Genomic DNA, 16,872 nt, shown 5'->3' with positions numbered 1-16,872 from the left:
CTTGGCTTGTTTGGCTCCCATAGGAAGAAGATCTGGCAGAACTGGCTTCTCAGCAGTACTACGTGGACTACGGGTCAGAGATGGTACTGGAAAGGCTGCTAAATCTGATTCCATCCTACATCCCGGACAGAGAGATCACAGCTTCGAAAACAGTGGAAAAATGGGCTCAGCTCATTATAGCTGCACATAAAAAGGTGGGGGCAATAGATGACCTGGCAAGGACCAAGGCTTGCTTCAGTAGCTTTGTGTACCTTTTCAACGTATGTCAGACATCATAGCTCAGCTCTTAGCTAAATCAAAGAGAAAGGGCAGGTTTTGTACTAGCTGTACAGCTTTACCACTGGTTTTGAGGCAAGATCTGACAGAAGAAGACAACCTGCAGAGATTCACTGTGAGAAGCAAAATGCCGTCTCTGGGGTCTTGCTCCTTTTTCACAGGATTGTAGTGTTAATGGTTGTATTACAGCAGTGGTTCGTGTCTCCAGGCAATGTCAGGACCTTATTTGCCAGGCATTGTATAAAACCTCCCTGACTTCCATTAGAACATTTGTGACACCCCTACACAATGACACCCTTGCTCAATTCACTATCCATAACCATGACCAGTCATGAGGGTGGGTCATCCAGGCATGAGAATTGACACTCATTTAACAGTAGGAGCCAGCTTCAGATTAAGACGCCCTAAAATTTAATCATCTCCATGTGTGTTAGGAGTCTCACCACCTATTACCGTCAATGGAGACCCAGGGATGCAATTCAGTTGCATCTTGCAGGTCATCCATCAGCCTGTCAGCTACATACAGAAGTGTCAGGTATCTGAGGATGTCCTAAATAAAGCTAGATGATTGTGCTTGAGGGCTGTTGAGTGTCCTTTTCCAGCTAAAGGACAGTTAAGCCAAAGAGTAGACACCTACCTTAGGGAAACCCAAAGTTAGCCGAGATGAATCCCACCCAGACTGCTCACTCTAGATGTTTGTCCAGTCTTCTCAAAGTCAAATTATTCCCTGAAGTGGGAACCAAAGACCAGGACTTTTTCCAAACTATCACTTGTTCCTGTAGGATTTTGTTTGGCCCTTAACCACACTGAGTCCTCAATTAATATTAGTTCCAAGATTTTTAGGTGACAAGAATTGGTTTTGTTTGCTCTTTTCCTGGATATAACTGGGTTTGTGCTTCATGTTGGTTGTGGTTTGCTTTGTCTCTAGGGAATTTACACTCAGAAGAGGACAGACCCCAAAAAAGTCAAGGAAGAGGTAGTGGATTTTGCACGTTTCAAGTGGCCTTTGCTGTTTTCTCGTTTTTATGAAGCCTTCAAATTCTCAGGTGAGTCAATAGAGCACAACCCCAGAGCACAGGATGCTCCAAAGTAAAAGGAAGGAGAGATAGGGATTCCATAAACAAGAAGACTTAATGGACCACCTAGCTGGTGGATTTTTGGATGCATTGTTTTTTGGTGCATCCTGATTAGCGATGGCTCAAGCTAGGAGTCTGCCACCATTTCTCTTCCTAAAAATTACACCGAGGTTGTTGATCATTGCATCCACCTTTGAAATGCACACATTTTTTATATGCTAAGACCCTTCATAAACCGATGGCATGTCTTGTGTACAATCCAGGGCCAAGCCTGCCTAAAAATGATGTGATTGTAGCTGTCAACTGGACAGGGGTGTACTTTGTGGATGAACAGGAGCAGGTTCTCTTAGAGCTCTCTTTCCCAGAGATCACGGCTGTGTCAAGCAGTAGGTAAGGAGGAACAGACATTGCTGATAATTTCACCATGAACCAGTCTTTTTCAGGCTTTGCCTCTTGATGCCATTGTGTTTCTTGTTTATGTCTCCTATAAAAATACATCCTAGAGGGGGAAAGCTTCAAGGGCAGAGTTTCACCTTGGCCACCATTAAAGGTGATGAATACACTTTCACCTCCAACAACGCAGAGGATATCCGGGACCTGGTGGTGACCTTCCTTGAAGGACTAAGGAAAAGATCCAAGTATGTTGTCACTCTTCAAGACAACCCAAACCCTGGTAAGTAAATGGCCCAGTCCAGTGGTAAACTTATAGATAGATTAACTACTCCCAAGGGATTTGGAAAAAAAAAAAAAAGTATTGAATTAATGGTTTTTTTGTTTCGCAGTAGGAGAAGAATCTGGGTTCCTTAGTTTCCTCAAAGGAGACCTCATAGTTCTGGACCAGGACACAGGAGAACATGTGATGAACTCAGGGTGGGCTAATGGGTTCAATGAACGGACCAAGCAGAGAGGAGATTTCCCAACTGATTCTGTCTATGTCTTGCCTACAGTCACCATGCCTCCGCTGGAGATTGTGGTAAGCTGTCTTACAGAATGTGCAACTTCATACAGAGCCCAAGGAGGTCAAAGCTTTCCTGAAGAACTTAGGTCTGGCCAGACACTCCCTGATGATAAGATGGAAACCAAAGTAGCTGAGAGATATGACAGCTTGTCCAAGGCAGAAGTGATCTCAGCCTTTCTTCTGTTCTTGTCACTTTGAATGCCACAAGCTTGTGACCTGGAATATCCACGAATCGTGCTAAGTCCCTCCAATTGGCCTGATTACTTGAAAGTGTATTTGGGGTTGTAGGGAACCACTACATTCATGTACAGAGCTGTAGGATCCAGAGCACATTATCTTCATTAGAAACTGATCCACACTATGGAAACATTTGTTATTCCTTGCACTAGTGACTGAGAATGGCACAGAGAAACAAAAAATGACAGTTGCACAGTTCTTACTATTAACTGGAATTAATGGGTTCTTCTTCACTCACTGCTTTTTTCATTTTGTATCTGCTTCCTCCCTCTGAATACGTCAGATGTATATATGAATACACCAGGTAACAGAGCCCTTTTCATTCCACAGGCACTGGTCACGATGACTCCTGACCAACGACAAGATGTTATCAGAACCTCTCAGCTAGCAATTTCAGACAGTGAAGAGAGAGTAAAGCCATACACTTTGGAGGAATTTTCCTATGATTATTTTAGGTGATTTTTTTTAAAACATCCTCAAAAATTACAAGAATAGGAATCTATCTCCAGGTAGCTTGGGAATCAGGAAATTTTGGGATACCGGAAAAGACTCTGAATATCCCCTTGTGTGTCTTCATACAGCTGCAGCCTCCAGTTTAGGTCATGACATTTGAACTGCAGGTTTTCCACAGGCAAAATTTTGTGAAGGATTTCTTCAGCTTGGCTCAGCACAGGTGTAACAGTGTGAAATTTAGTATATGTAGGAGGCTGTGCTTAGTGGTCTCATATTCCTTTCCTGTGATCCCATGCACAGCCTCAGACCGTATAGGCAGCAGTTGAATTCAGTGCAGGTACTTTCATCTCAACTCCAAAGATTTCAGTGTGCACCACTGCTAAATGCAGCTGACCAGACTGATCCCAAAACTCCCACCCCTGTTCAGATAGACTGGTGGTCCAAACAGGCAGCCCACATCCTCTGGTATGTCTTCACCCTGGTAGCCTTGTTCTGCAAGGCAATATTCCTTCAGTGATGCTGCCCTGACCATCCATTGCCACCATCCTTTCTCTTGTGGTTAGAAGCTTTTTGGGTAGGGAAGGTGGTTTTGGTGTCAGTACTTGGGCAGGGTCCCTAAGGGACTTTTCTAAGGTCTAGGAAAGTAAAAATGGTTATCTTTGGGCAGAACTGGTGCTGGATACTTCCTAAACCGTGAAGTCCTATTTGGTGTAAAAGCTTATTAGCAAAGTGCTGTGAGCAACCTTCCCAGGTGCAACACTGGCTGCAAGCTGTCCCTTTTAACCCTGTAACCTCTTGCTTTGCCTTGGCCACCAGGCCACCTCCCAAGCACACCCTCAGCCGGGTCATGATCACCAAGAGCCGTGGAAAGGACAAGCTGTGGTGTTACACCCGTGAACCCATCAAACAGCCGTTGCTGAAGAAGATCCTGGGCAGTGAGGAGCTGTCCCAAGAAGCCTGCATGGCCTTCATTGATATCCTTCCAATGCCTGGGGGAGCCCTTGGGCAACAGGTCTGACAGGCAAAGAGCTGAGAAGGCTCTTTAGGGCCCCAGGCAAAGCCCAAGGAAAGATTTGTGGTCCCTCTTAAGGGATTTGGGACCATCTCAGAGGCTTGGAGATAGGTCTCATCCTGAATCTGTACTCAGGCATCCTTGAGAAGGGTTGTCTACTTAATAAATGAGGGCCAGGGAACAAGTGAGTGAGTCCCACTGGCCCACACTGCTTAGTGGTCAGGTAATACATGATCACGCATGGCTTTCTTAGATCTACATATCCAGACCCCAAACCAATTCTTTCAACCTGAGACGATGCATGATAAGGGGGAGAGCTTGCTGGACATCTCCTAAAGAAATTTAAAGCCTTTTCCATACACTCTGCCCCCTCCACCAAATTGCAGCCACTTCTGTAGTCATGTGTAGGATGTCTTTAACCACATCATCAACAGAAGGGCTTCCGCAGACCAGTCCTTAACTCCTACCTCCCACCAGTGCTGAAGTATATGGGTGACTATCCATCAAAAAGGACCCGCTCAGTTAATGAGCTGACAGACCAAATATTTGAAGGTGCCTTGAAAGCCGAACCCCTGAAAGATGAAATCTACTGCCAGACTCTCAAGCAGCTCACGGACAACCATATCAAGTAAGAGTTGTTCGTTCCCCTTGGGCCAAATGCACTAGCTTGTGTCAGGCAAAGCAGATCTGAAGTGTCTGTGCTGTGAGTGATTGTTTTCCTCCTGGGTCTCTCCTTGTGTAGATACAGTGAAGAGAAAGGCTGGGAGCTGTTGTGGTTGTGTACAGGCCTTTTCCCTCCAAGTAACATACTCCTGCCCCATGTCCAGAGGTTCCTGCAGTCCCGGAAGCATCACCCCTTGGCAGCAGACTGCATCCAGAGACTCCAGAAAGCCCTGAGGTACAGCACCAAAAGACTTCCTAGCCCTGAATGTGCCAGAGCATCCAAATACATGTGAGAAAATAGGAGTGGGAGATATTTTGGTGGCTGGGAGGACAGTGGAAGCTCACAGCCTCTCTCTCTGTTTGAACAAGCTGAATGAAAGGGACATTGGATGGAGGATGTTGCTGATAAACTGGGTAGGGGGGGAGAATGGAGATTAATTAAGTTGACTTTGTCCAGGACCACTTAAGTCACCTTCAACCTAAGCAAATGCACATTCCCCACTACAATTTTTCTTCCTTCTTTTTAGGAGGGGAAAAAAATATTATATATTATACCTATTAGCTGAAGCTACTCAAAAAAGGGTTTGTATTAAAATGGAAGATTTAAACAAATTATTCTTGCTTTGATGCTGTGGCACTTGCCACCTCCTGTTTTGCAGGAATGGATCTAGGAAGTACCCACCCCATCTGGTAGAGGTGGAAGCCATTCAACACAAAACCACCCAAATTTTCCACAAGGTTTACTTCCCTGATGACACCGATGAGGTAAATAGGGAGAAGGAAATTCTTCTTTTCTGTTAGGATGGCTGTCAGTTTTCCTATTAAAATCTCAGAAGAGGCTAATACTGGTTCTGATTTGGAAAAATTCAGCCTTTCCAGAAGACTCTGGATCAGAGCAGTGTAAGGAAAACTCATCCTTATCTACCCTGGCCAGCTCAAGCTCAGGAGGTTGATTTACCACATTTCACAGTTTTCAGAACATGGGTGCTGTGCTAGTATTCACTGGAGGCTTTATAGTAAAACTGCAGAAAGAAGGAAACCAAGTCCTGTTATCTCCATTTGCTCACAGTAGTTCACAAGCCGTGGACATCAGTTATGTGGAGCCTAGACATCTGATATTGCCCACCCAGCCATACCCAGCAGGGTACCATGATGGGGCTCCCTGGGGACAGGGCAGACTATGGCAGCACTGGCAAGTAGGTAGCTGAAATTATATCTTCTGACCTGAGATGACACAGAAATTATACCTGCACTCAGGAACCGCTCATTAAGCATCTTACACACTAATAAGGCAGCTAGTTATATTGATGCCAGAGCGGACGTGCATGTCGTTGCAGATACTGCTGTCTCATGCTACTGATTAGTCTCCCTGCGAGGCTCACATCTCTCTCTCGCCTCATGCCCTTGGGCACAACTAAATTCCTGTATTTCCAAGTGGGTTTATATGTAAAGCAGTGCACGACCATGAAGCAAAAGGATGACTCCTCTCCAGCAGCTGTGCATGCCCTTCTTCTCTGTAATGAAGAGTTGTAATAGAGAGTTGAGAAAACTGCTGGGATTTCTCATCGCTTTGAGTATTTTTTTCTATCTGACCAGCAATAAGCATGATACTGCTTTACACACATGCATATGCATGAGAGGTAGGAGAAGGAGGCAGTGGGTACTGCTGCACTTGGATGGGTTTGCTGTGATCTTTTTGGCCATGGCAGTCACCCATGCAGACTGGCAGAGTAGCATCATTCCAGTACAGCATGCATCTGCACTGAAGAGCTGCTGAACACCAGCAGCACTGAGCACCAGGCCAGTCTCTCATGGGTTGAGGAACATGGGTCCTGGTGGTTTGGTGGTTCAGGCTAACATAGTCCTGCGTATGGTGGTCAGAAGCTTAAATTCCTTAAACTGCTACGAACTGGCTCTCTGTAAGTAGGCAGAGTAAAACCAAGGTGATGTAAATGCTGAGCACAGCTCAAAAGGCAAAACTGGGGCAGGGCCTGCACTCAGGAGGGACAGTCCTTTAGCTATCCCATCCACGTGTAAAGCAGGAGCTGCTCTTCAGCTATCTGTACGTCAAGCATTTGGTCTAAGCCAGGCATCTGACCTCATCATCATCATCAGTGAAGAGACAATTGGGACAAATCAACCTGGAGGTATCTCACGCTCTTTCTCTACCTCCCTAACTAACAGCTCTGAGATCTGACTGTTAGATCAGAAAAAATTCTTGAGTTGCCTGAGGAGCCCTGGATAAACCAGTGCAGGATGTATGTCGGGCATCACGAAACACAGTGGTACAGCAGTAGCATGGCTGAGCTTCCACAAACGTCCCTTCCCATGCCTAGAGCCATAATCCACAATGTCACTGATTTCACTGGTGGTGGGCACCTAAATTCCTTTGTGCTTCTGAGCCTTCAGTTCCTCAAAGACAGCATAAAGTGGAAATTCACCTCGAGGTAGCAGTGGTGAGGATCTTCCTTTCTTTGCAGGCGTTTGAGGTGGAGTCCAGCACGAAAGCCAAGGACTTCTGCCAGAACATCTCCAACAGACTCCTCCTAAAGTGCTCTGAAGGCTTCAGCCTCTTTGTCAAAATCTCCGACAAGGTAAGTGACCCACCCAAAGACTGGGGTAGCCCTCAGGCACTCGGGGTGACCCACCTGCTGGTGGATACACATTGGTGGAGTCAGAGCTATCTGTACCCTCAAAGGGTGCTTAAAACACAGACAGTCAAGGCTGTCCTACCCTGTTGCTGAGTCGGGTTTACAAGAAAGGACTAAGTAAGAAAAACGTGCAGCTTAGAGCTGCCTCAGGCAACTGGAAGAAACCTATGAAGATAGTCATCATGAAGGGAAATTAATTGCTCCGGTGGAGCAGGAAGCTGCAGTAAGGAGTAATGGGTGAAACTGGAGGCAGAGCCTGCAGCCAGGTGCTGGCAGTGGCTTTCTCACATCAGCAGTTTCTTACACATCAGTGTAACCGGGGCAAAGCAGCGAGGAACAACTACAGGAGATGTGGCACAGGCCAGCCTCTTGCCACTTGCTCAGCCTTTGTAACCATGTGCTGTGTCCCCCAGGTCATCAGCGTGCCTGAGGGAGATTTCTTCTTTGACTTTGTGAGACACCTGACAGACTGGATAAAGAAAGCAAGACCAGCAAAAGATGGTAACAGTGACTTTTTTCCATTGTGGGTCGCAGAGCCCTCCTAGAGCCCTCCAGCCCTTTCAAACAAGATTGACCACATAGTCTGCCACGGCTGTTGGGCCGCACTATTGTGGGTGTGCTGTCTGCACCAGCCCTGGGGACATCACCCAGGACATGATCTGTCCAGGAGCAGCAAGACTTTTGCTCCAGTCCTAGACCTGGCCCCTACAAGGAGCACCTGTTGATGGGCAGCTCTGCAAGGCTTGCCTGCGGGAAGGTTTTGGTGGTGGGATTCATCTCACCTTGCCGCCATATCCGCAGTGGAGCTGGCTGCAGCTCTGCTGAATGCGTCAGTGGCTGCAAGGCACAGGTGCCTGCAGGGTGCGGTTCCTCTGTCCTGCACTAGGCATGAGCGCTACCATTGAAGTACTGTCATGCAAAGGGATCCAAACACTCTTTCCATTTTATTCCAGCTTTGCAAGGGAAAGATGTGGTTTTCTCTGCAAGGTCAGAGCCCATTTGGCCTCAGGAACACCCCTGTCCCAGCAGACTGTGATGGCACACGGGCACTGCTGGCTTGCAGGGACACTGATTGCCAGCTGGTACCCACAGCATTGCTCTTACATGCCTGCTCCCTGCTTCCCTTGCACAGGTATAGTGCCTTCCCTCACCTACCAAGTGTTCTTCATGAAAAAGCTGTGGACCAACACAATGCCTGGAAAGGACTCGATGGCAGACTCAATCTTCCACTATTACCAGGTACTCCAAGAGCCTGCAATAGCAGCGGAGACTTGGGAGGAATTAGGAATGGGTTACCAAGACTTTGTCTATCTGCAGAAGCATGAAGTCTTGCATTAAGTAGGAAGAACTCTTGCCTTAAATAGAGCACTACAAAGAGTGCTGTTGAGTTGCATGGCAAGGAGCAGCCTTCACGCACTTTAGGGTAGCCAGATCAGCTGGGATTTGGGCCAACTGCTCTTGGGTGGGCAGCAAGAAATGGGTCAGAGTATGTCCTGCTGGCAGCCTCAGCATGGAGACTGAATTCAGAAGCATCCTGAGGGTGTTTAGCCACCTCCAGTCACGGAGATGAGCTGTGATGGTCCCAGTAGGCAGATAAGAAGTTACACTTCTGTTCTTGTTTCTTCTGGTATGGAAGAGACACCTTCATATCCCAAAGCTCTCTCACACACACCGATACACTCCCTGGATTCTTGCCTGGGTAAAGGGGTTATCCCAATATGACTGTATCCCTTAATGCTTGAGTTAGTCACTTGGCACATTTTGGTAATCAGACACTTTTGGTAATGAGGGAATAGATTTTTAAAGCTGCAAAACAAGCAGAATACCCATTCAGTTCCAAGTGGCCATTACTAGGAGTGGATTTCCTGTGATGACAGAGGGTGAACAAGACTGTAGGTTCACACACCTGACATAGGGACCTCCCTGTTCCACATAACAGGAGACTGTTTTAGATCAGAGAGGATCTTTAAACTTCTAGTGTGGTCTCAGCTGAGCAGCTACCGCTGCACCACACTCAACACAATTGCTATGGGTGTTCCCAGGGCACAGCCTCTTCACCAGGGGCTGCATACCTCCACAAACTCCATTTAACATCTGAGAGTGAAGGTCTGTGGTTATCCCCTCTACCTCTGAATTGTTCTTTCCTCCATGCAGGAGTTACCAAAGTACCTGCGCGGCTACCACAAGTGCACACGGGAAGAGGTCCTGCAGCTGGCAGCTCTCATCTACCGGGTGAAGTTTGAGGATGACAAGTCCTATTTCCCCAGCATACCCAAGCTTCTGAAGGAGCTTGTGCCTCAGGACCTCATCCGTCAGATCTCTCCAGATGACTGGAAAAGGGTAAAACAGCAGCTTGACTCATATGCCAGGCCTGGCTGGGGGAAGCCTAGTCTCTCGGCCTAGTCTCACATTCAAGTGGGACTGCCAGAATGTGACCCACGGTCCCTCTTGAGCCTTAGCAGAGCTACAGCCTCCCCAACATCAAAAGGAGGAATTGTACATGCACATTCATACATGCATGCCTTGCAGTGGGTTCTCTTTGTGCTGCATGTGGCTGTGGCTGTAGCTGTGGATGCAATGCCATAGGGACACGTGCTGGGAGATGGCCTCATGTAAAGGTCTTTTGTTTAAAGCAAACTACTGAGCAGAGGAGCAATTCTCCCTGCTTTACACAGGGAGAGCAGTGGCACAGGTACAGACAGGTCTAGAGCCTTAAAATAATATGCCAAGAAATGTCTTACTGCCAAGAAACAGTCTTTTAAGTCCTTTCTGTTTCCTGGGACTTGAACTCAGCCACGTGCCTAACCAGCGAGCTATCAGCTTCTCTGGGTTGTAAGTCTCCCAGTCTCCTCTGCTGCCTAATTTGGAGGTTCATAATTTATAATCCCTTTAATATAGCCACCAGAACAGTTCATCTAAAAAGGAAGGACCTGCTTTGGTTCCAAGCCCTGCTCCAGTGACCGGCCAGCACTTTTGTGAAGTGTTCATTGGAGTAGAGACTAGAACCAACCATCTTTGTGGGACTGATGCTCCTTCCCTGCAAACATCTGTGGTGCTAGGCAGTGCAAACCCTCCAGCTCTGTTGTGTTCTCTGTTGCAGTCCATCGTGGCATACTACAACAAGCATGCAGGCAAAACAAGAGAAGAAGCCAAGCTTGCCTTCCTAAAGATTATCTTCAAGTGGCCTACATTTGGATCAGCATTCTTTGAAGTGAAGGTACCTGCCCTGCTTGGGGGTCTCTGGCAGCTTTTAGTTAGGGTCAGAAGCCCCGTATCACAGAGGGGTTACAGGTATGCAGGGTTGTCCCAGTGTCCGGACCAGACTGGAACAACCTTGATGAAGAACGTGAGAGTCCCCATCAGTGAAGGGCCTATACACTCATTACAGAGGCTTTGTAGAGCTTCAGCACATCTGTCATTGGGTCTATACTCACAGCTGTGCTGCTGAAGAGCTAAGAGCCAGTTTTTTCAAGACAAGGAAGAATGTGGGTTTCCAAGTGACATGTCTGCACCCACCACGAACCAAATCCAGACCACTCACCATGGCACCAGACTCCCATCAAAGACAGTAGAGGCCAGGAGTCACAAAATCTGTCCAAGTACTCTGGACACCTTATTGCAACTCTTTTCTCAATGACCACATAGTGAGCCTGGGCTGGAAACAAGTTGCTGAAATTACTCATCAGTTCCTTGAACTTGGGCACCCATTTTCAGTTATGTCCATCTTAGATGACATGAGGGATATGAATATATCCTGTGATTTATCCATCAAAAGTGACTTGGTAGCAAAAAAAACCCGTGTGGCAGGGCCAAGTGCTGAGCCCTTATCCACTGTGCTCTATCTCTTCAACTGAACAAACTAGAAGTCCTCATGGAACAGGGCTGGGAGAAGGGTTTACCAGCAGGAAGAAAACCGAATGCAAAGATCAGGAGACAGAGCAGTGTAGTCTTGGCCTGGAAGTCCACAGTGGCAGGCACGAGGATAAGCAGAACACCAAACATACTGGAAGGGGAGAGAAGACATCTGGGGTTTGCCAGCCTGTCCCAGCTTTTCCTTGCCAGTGGCAAGATAGTTTCACTTTTGGGAGGCCACCAAAGGGAGCAAGGGACTTAACACTGTGAGCAACTCACCCACTGGTTATCGTGCATTTAGAAGATCTATACTTAACTAGACAGCCCTGACTGTTGCTGATATCTTAATGAGCTCTATGTTTATCCTTAAAGGATAAACTGGATAGCAGTTAGTGGGCCACTAAATGCTGGCAGGAGAAGGCAGTGAGAGAGGAAATAGGAAGGATTTTGCATGACATGTCCCCTAACTAGTTCATCATATTTCCAACAGCAAACTACAGAGCCAAATTATCCAGAAATCCTTCTAATTGCCATCAACAAACATGGAGTCAGCCTCATTGATCCAAAAACCAAGGTAAGCAAAACAGGTCTTCACCAGATGCTCCTGAGCCCACTCTGCAACCCCTCACAAAGCTCATCCCAAAAAGCGTGTTGTTCAGAACTTCAGGAGTTCTCAATAAGCCCACTTAGAAAGGCTGGATAGCCAGAAAAGTTTCTGGAGGCAGAAATTTACTGTTGCACAGAGCCAGCCCAGCCTTTTTGAACAGGAGATGGATTGGGAACATCAACTGTTAGGGTCCTGTAACTGGAGGATACACACACTCCTTCCTTAATCCTTTTACAAACATTAGGGCAGGATCTAGAGTAAATGAGCTCCTACTAGTTACTTCCACCTGAACATAGTCATTCTAGTACGGCAGTCCTCCACAAGGACTGGAGGATCCAGAGCCTTGCATCTCACTGCTGTTTCCATGAGATCATGGTATAGTCTCATCACAGTAGACATTCTTGTTGTGCTTTCATGGGAAGTAAGTAAGGACATGATCTGGGCTCTCAGCCAGAGCCAACTGGATTTAACTCCATTCCCCGCCACGCTCTGGGCCCGGCCACCCAGCCAGCTTGTTACCCAGCGCAGAGCACACCCGTCCCAGCCCTGAGCAGCTGGGTTCTCCAGGAGATGCTGTGGGAGACGGTGTCAAGGGCTTTGCTAAGGTCCAGGTAGGCACCATCCACAGCCCTTCCCTCACCCACTAGGTGGGTCACCTTGTCCTAGAAGCAGATCAGGTTCATCAAGCAGGATCTGCCTTTCATAACCGCACGCTGGCTGGCCCTGATCCCCTGGTTGTCCTGCATGTGCCCTGTGATGGCGCTCAGGATGATCTGCTCCATAACATTCCCCAGCACTGAGGTCAGGCTGACAGGCCTGTAGCTCCATGGACCCTCCTTCCAGCCCTGCCTGTAGATGGACATTAAACTGGCTGACGTCACGTCAAGTGGGACCTGCCCAGTCCTCCAGGACTGCTGATAAATGATGGAGAGTGGCTCGGTGAGCACCGCCAGCAGCTCCCTCAGTGCCCTCGGGTGGATCCCACCCAGCCCCATGGACTTGTGCATGTCTCAGTGGTGTAGCAGGTCACTGGCCATTTCTCCATGGATTACGGGGGCTTCACTCTGTCCCTGTCTCCCAGCTCAGGGGGCTGGGTACCCCGAGAACAACTGGTCTTACTATTAAAGGCTGCAGCAAAGGTCTCCACAGCCCATCATTAAAGTTGAGGCTCTCACATGTTGAGTGTCAGTCTTGTGTTTCTCACCAGGATATTCTCATCACTCACCCCTTCACCAAGATCTCCAACTGGAGCAGTGGCAACACGTACTTCCATATAACCATTGGTAACCTGGTGAGAGGAAGCAAGCTTCTCTGTGAGACCTCCCTGGTAAGGACTGTTAAAGATTACAGGGCACAGTGAGACCAAATCCTGACTTCGGCAGGCAAAATTGCATGCTTCCAGCAGCTCGTGTCTCAGGGATTCTCTGGCCTGAAAGTGGTCTCTTAGAAGAGCCCCCAATGTGTTGTTTTTTTTTCTTCTGGACTTCCCATGGCTCTGCTAAATGTTGGTCCACCATACAACTTGCAAGCCTGAGGTTCTTGGGATGTTGCCAGCTCAGGAGCATGGGGAGCTCCCTGCCACTGGACCAAAAAGCACATTAAAGCTGATGTCTCGGGGTACTCTTGAGCAGATTTACCAACATCCTTTGCCCAGCTTGTCCCTAGTAACAGTCACAGCAACAAGTCTCCTCCTAGACTAGCTTAAAGCCAAAACGTGAAGGATAAAAATTCCTACTGGATTAATTGTTATTTATCTGAGGCACTGAGCATTTTGTTGGCCATTTGAAAACTCAGGTCCCATCCAAAACTCCCTAAGTCCTTAGCCTCAACAGCATCCTGGGACGGTGAGTTCCTCCTTCTCAACACTGCAAATAATGTTTAGACGGTGTTCCTTGTGGTTGTGGTGTCTCATCCAAGGAGAATAGTGGAAAAGGTCAAAATGTACCTGAAAACTAGAAAGTAAAAAACTGGCAGCCAGTGTGTTCAAGAGCCACGAGCCAGAGACTGAATATTGTGCTCTAAAGGCAAGTAACATCTTCTCTCCCCTCTTCAGGGTTACAAGATGGATGATCTTTTGACCTCGTACATCAGCCAGATGCTAACAGCCATGAGCAAACAGAGGAGTGCAAAGGGTAGCAAGTGAACTGCAAGAAGCCACTGGCAGGTGGCCATGGGGCTAATTCACCAGCTGAAGCCTGTTGGATACCCATGCAGCTGGGGAAGAACCTTTGCCTCCCAGATGTGGAAGATGAGCCGAACACCATCAGGGAGTTCGCTGGACTCTGACCTTGAGGGCTCAAATCCCACCTCCCCTTCCAGCGAAGATGACTATCTCTGACCTCCCGTTCTCCTTCCTCACCCTGCAACCCAACTCCATCTTACACCTCAAAGATTTCCAGGGGACACCACTGCTCTCAGACAGTGACTGAGCAAAGACACTCCAGCAGGAGGTTTGCCTGATCCCAATGGCTGGCATCGCAAAGGCTCTTGGAAGAGGATTTGTGTGTGTGTGTGTGTGTGTGTGTGTGTGTGTGTGGCTTGGTTTGGTTTGGTTTGGTTTGTTTTTCTTAAGTAAGAGAGAGCTGTCAGGATGCTAACAGCTTTTTGGTGAGGCTATGGGCATTTCAGATTTGAAGGGGATTAGCAGAGCCCTGACCCAAGCTGTAAATGAACACCGCAGGGCTTGTTTCTTGACATTACAAAAGAATATGTTGTGTTCTTAAGAAGGACAGAAAGAAAAAGCAGTCTGGGAGGAGAACATTTTAACTAGGAATCAGAATAAACAAACTACTGACCGAACAGGCTAGAGTACTAAATGCTGTCTGTGCAATGCTGGAAATATTTAAAGAACAAATTTGAAAGTTTTGTTTCTTCTTCTATTTATTTTTTAAAATATTAAAAAGGAAAAAAAATATATCCTGCATTTCGTGCCGGTATCTGGATGCTGACTCAGGGCTGAGGGCAACCTACAGGACAGTCCCTCACCCAGGGATTCCCCCAGAGCCATGATTGCCAGAGGATGAGTAGGACACATCTTTCTCAATTTACAGGCTCAGCTGGAAGTGACGCTTGTAAGAAGAATTATCTCCTTTTTCCCCCTGTGCCCAGACAAATTAACCCTGGGAGGATCTTTGCTGCAAGCTTCAATACGGATGTTGGAGTTTTGAAGTCCCCATGCTTGGAAGACTGAGGTCAAGCCTGTGTTGAGCTATAATTTAAACATGGACTTGTCCATCTGGTTTGCAAACAGCTAATGATTTTATCGTGCTTTTGTGTGTGTTGCTGTCTAAAATGGCTCTTCATGAGTCCCAGCTGGACCTGAACCACTCACAGCAAGGGCAGACCCTTAATTTCAGTAGGCTTTTCTCCATCATTGGCTGGTTGTACTGATCTGCTGGCTGGTTGTCCCATGCACAAAGTGGTGCAGAACAGCCTGCTTTGGAGTGGAGATAGGACTTGCCAGCAGAGAGGAGGCTGAAGCCATATTGTGTTTGGGGGAGATGCAGGGGGAGGAGCCTTGGGTGCCTTTCCAAAATCCAGGCTTCAAAGGAGCATGTGCCTGGGTGTGGAGCACCAGGAGGGGTGATAATTGTCCACCAAGATCTGATGCTGGCATCGCTGACACTGAATGGATCTCATTAAATGTGGGACACCTCTTTTGGTCCCGCACACTGGGCTGAGCTTGGTTGCTTTCATAAAAGTCCATATTGTAGGGTGTTGTGTGTTGTTCCGTTAAGCTCATCTGGGCTCAGTCCTCCAACACCAGGCAGAGTTGGCAGGACTGCCCACTGGACCTCAAGGATCGCGACATCGGACCGGGAGGCAGCAGTGACTTTGGACCTCGATTGCTCCACCAAAGTGAATGAGATGCTGCACGGAGTCATCCACCAGCCAGACAGGGCTGCTAGGAGATCTCCTTCCTCCACCATCCCCCTACCCAAGGCACTCTGGTGATGGGAGCATGGTTACACCAGCCAAGGCTACATTGGGAGCCAAGCTGCCTTCTCACCATCCATCTCTGATGCTTCTCTCCCCTCCCCAGCTGCCATGATCCAGCTGTTCCAGGGATTCCAGCTGTCCATAGACATGCCCATCACCTCCATCCCCACCACCACTGCTTTTTGTGAGTCTCCAGCCATCCCTGCCTCCCACAGCACACTCAGCAATGTTTTCCAGTGCTGTCCTGGGCCAGCTTTCCCCTGCCACCACCCTCATCCCTCACAGCTCTGTCAGCCTCCCATGCTGACACCCTATTTTGAGGGGTGCTGGGACTTTGTGTGCGTGTGCCTTTGTGTCTTATGTATTAGCGTCTGCTGGCCTCTTTGTATTCACAGCAAGTGATGTAACATGAAAAACATATGTCCAAGCAAAATACCCTATTAAAAAGCATCAAGTGGCTTGTGGGAGGCTGTTCTGTGCTGCGCGGTTGTGGTGGTGTCTCCACAGGAAGGTTGGGCTCAGGGCTCCCAGGTCCTCACTGGGGACAAGATTTCTCCTTGCAGAGTGGGACTCCTAATGAGAGAATCCAGCAGTGGGGAGCAAATAAAACAGCGTGGTCTGGTGGAAGGTGTCCCTGCCCATTGCAGGGAGAGTTGGAACTAGATGATCTTTAAGGTCTCTTCCAACCCAAACTATTCTATGATTCTATGAAATCATCAGTGTTCTCAGACTGGAAATTAAATGAAATCCTTTTTTTGGGAGGGGGGGTAAAAAAAACATGGAGTGTCCATTGCTTGTCCTCTCAGACAAGGGCTGGTTCTTCCACAAAGTCCAGTTTTGAGCTGAATCACTGGATGTAGGAAGTACTGGGTGAAATGTTTGTGTGAAGGAGTCAGACTACTAGGCACGTGGTGAACGGCATGGCCAGACCCTGCTAAGCTGTGAAGCAACAAAAATAGGAGCTGAGATGTGACAGGGTGTAAGACATCACAAGAGACCACAGGTCTAATTGGCCAGGCTCTGCCTGAACAAGGCTGCTGAGGATGAGGAAGGTGAGTATGGGGAGATACCACTGTATAATGGCCAAACAGCAGCCAGATACATGGACAAAGGCACGTTCAGGTGGCTTTTCCTAATACATACTAAAA

At 47.8% G+C, this 16,872-nt stretch overlaps 1 protein-coding gene across 5 annotated transcripts in view; it reads left to right on the top strand.

Annotated features, from left to right (window-relative positions):
• Nucleotides 1-16,184, top strand: part of MYO7A (myosin VIIA) — a 108,153-nt gene extending 91,969 nt beyond the window's left edge. For 4 of the 5 annotated variants that reach the window (XM_055802208.1, XM_055802206.1, XM_055802207.1 and 1 more), the window contains 18 exons: nucleotides 24-194; nucleotides 1,205-1,322; nucleotides 1,616-1,742; nucleotides 1,856-2,025; nucleotides 2,135-2,325; nucleotides 2,878-3,002; nucleotides 3,817-3,974; nucleotides 4,487-4,640; nucleotides 4,755-4,910; nucleotides 5,335-5,440; nucleotides 7,156-7,269; nucleotides 7,740-7,827; nucleotides 8,459-8,565; nucleotides 9,481-9,666; nucleotides 10,427-10,543; nucleotides 11,669-11,752; nucleotides 12,993-13,112; nucleotides 13,839-16,184. In XM_055802208.1, the coding sequence (XP_055658183.1) occupies nucleotides 24-194; nucleotides 1,205-1,322; nucleotides 1,616-1,742; nucleotides 1,856-2,025; nucleotides 2,135-2,325; nucleotides 2,878-3,002; nucleotides 3,817-3,974; nucleotides 4,487-4,640; nucleotides 4,755-4,910; nucleotides 5,335-5,440; nucleotides 7,156-7,269; nucleotides 7,740-7,827; nucleotides 8,459-8,565; nucleotides 9,481-9,666; nucleotides 10,427-10,543; nucleotides 11,669-11,752; nucleotides 12,993-13,112; nucleotides 13,839-13,928 (2,382 nt within the window). In that variant the 3' untranslated portion in view covers nucleotides 13,929-16,184. The remainder of the gene's footprint in view (nucleotides 1-23; nucleotides 195-1,204; nucleotides 1,323-1,615; nucleotides 1,743-1,855; nucleotides 2,026-2,134; nucleotides 2,326-2,877; nucleotides 3,003-3,816; nucleotides 3,975-4,486; nucleotides 4,641-4,754; nucleotides 4,911-5,334; nucleotides 5,441-7,155; nucleotides 7,270-7,739; nucleotides 7,828-8,458; nucleotides 8,566-9,480; nucleotides 9,667-10,426; nucleotides 10,544-11,668; nucleotides 11,753-12,992; nucleotides 13,113-13,838) is intronic. The other variant, XM_055802205.1, reaches the window with a different exon arrangement.
• Nucleotides 16,185-16,872: the final 688 nt, after the last annotated feature.

This window comes from Falco peregrinus, chromosome 4 (genome assembly GCF_023634155.1).
Source record: "Falco peregrinus isolate bFalPer1 chromosome 4, bFalPer1.pri, whole genome shotgun sequence".
Lineage (NCBI taxonomy): Eukaryota > Metazoa > Chordata > Aves > Falconiformes > Falconidae > Falco > Falco peregrinus.
This window is presented reverse-complemented; position numbering and strand designations above follow the sequence as displayed.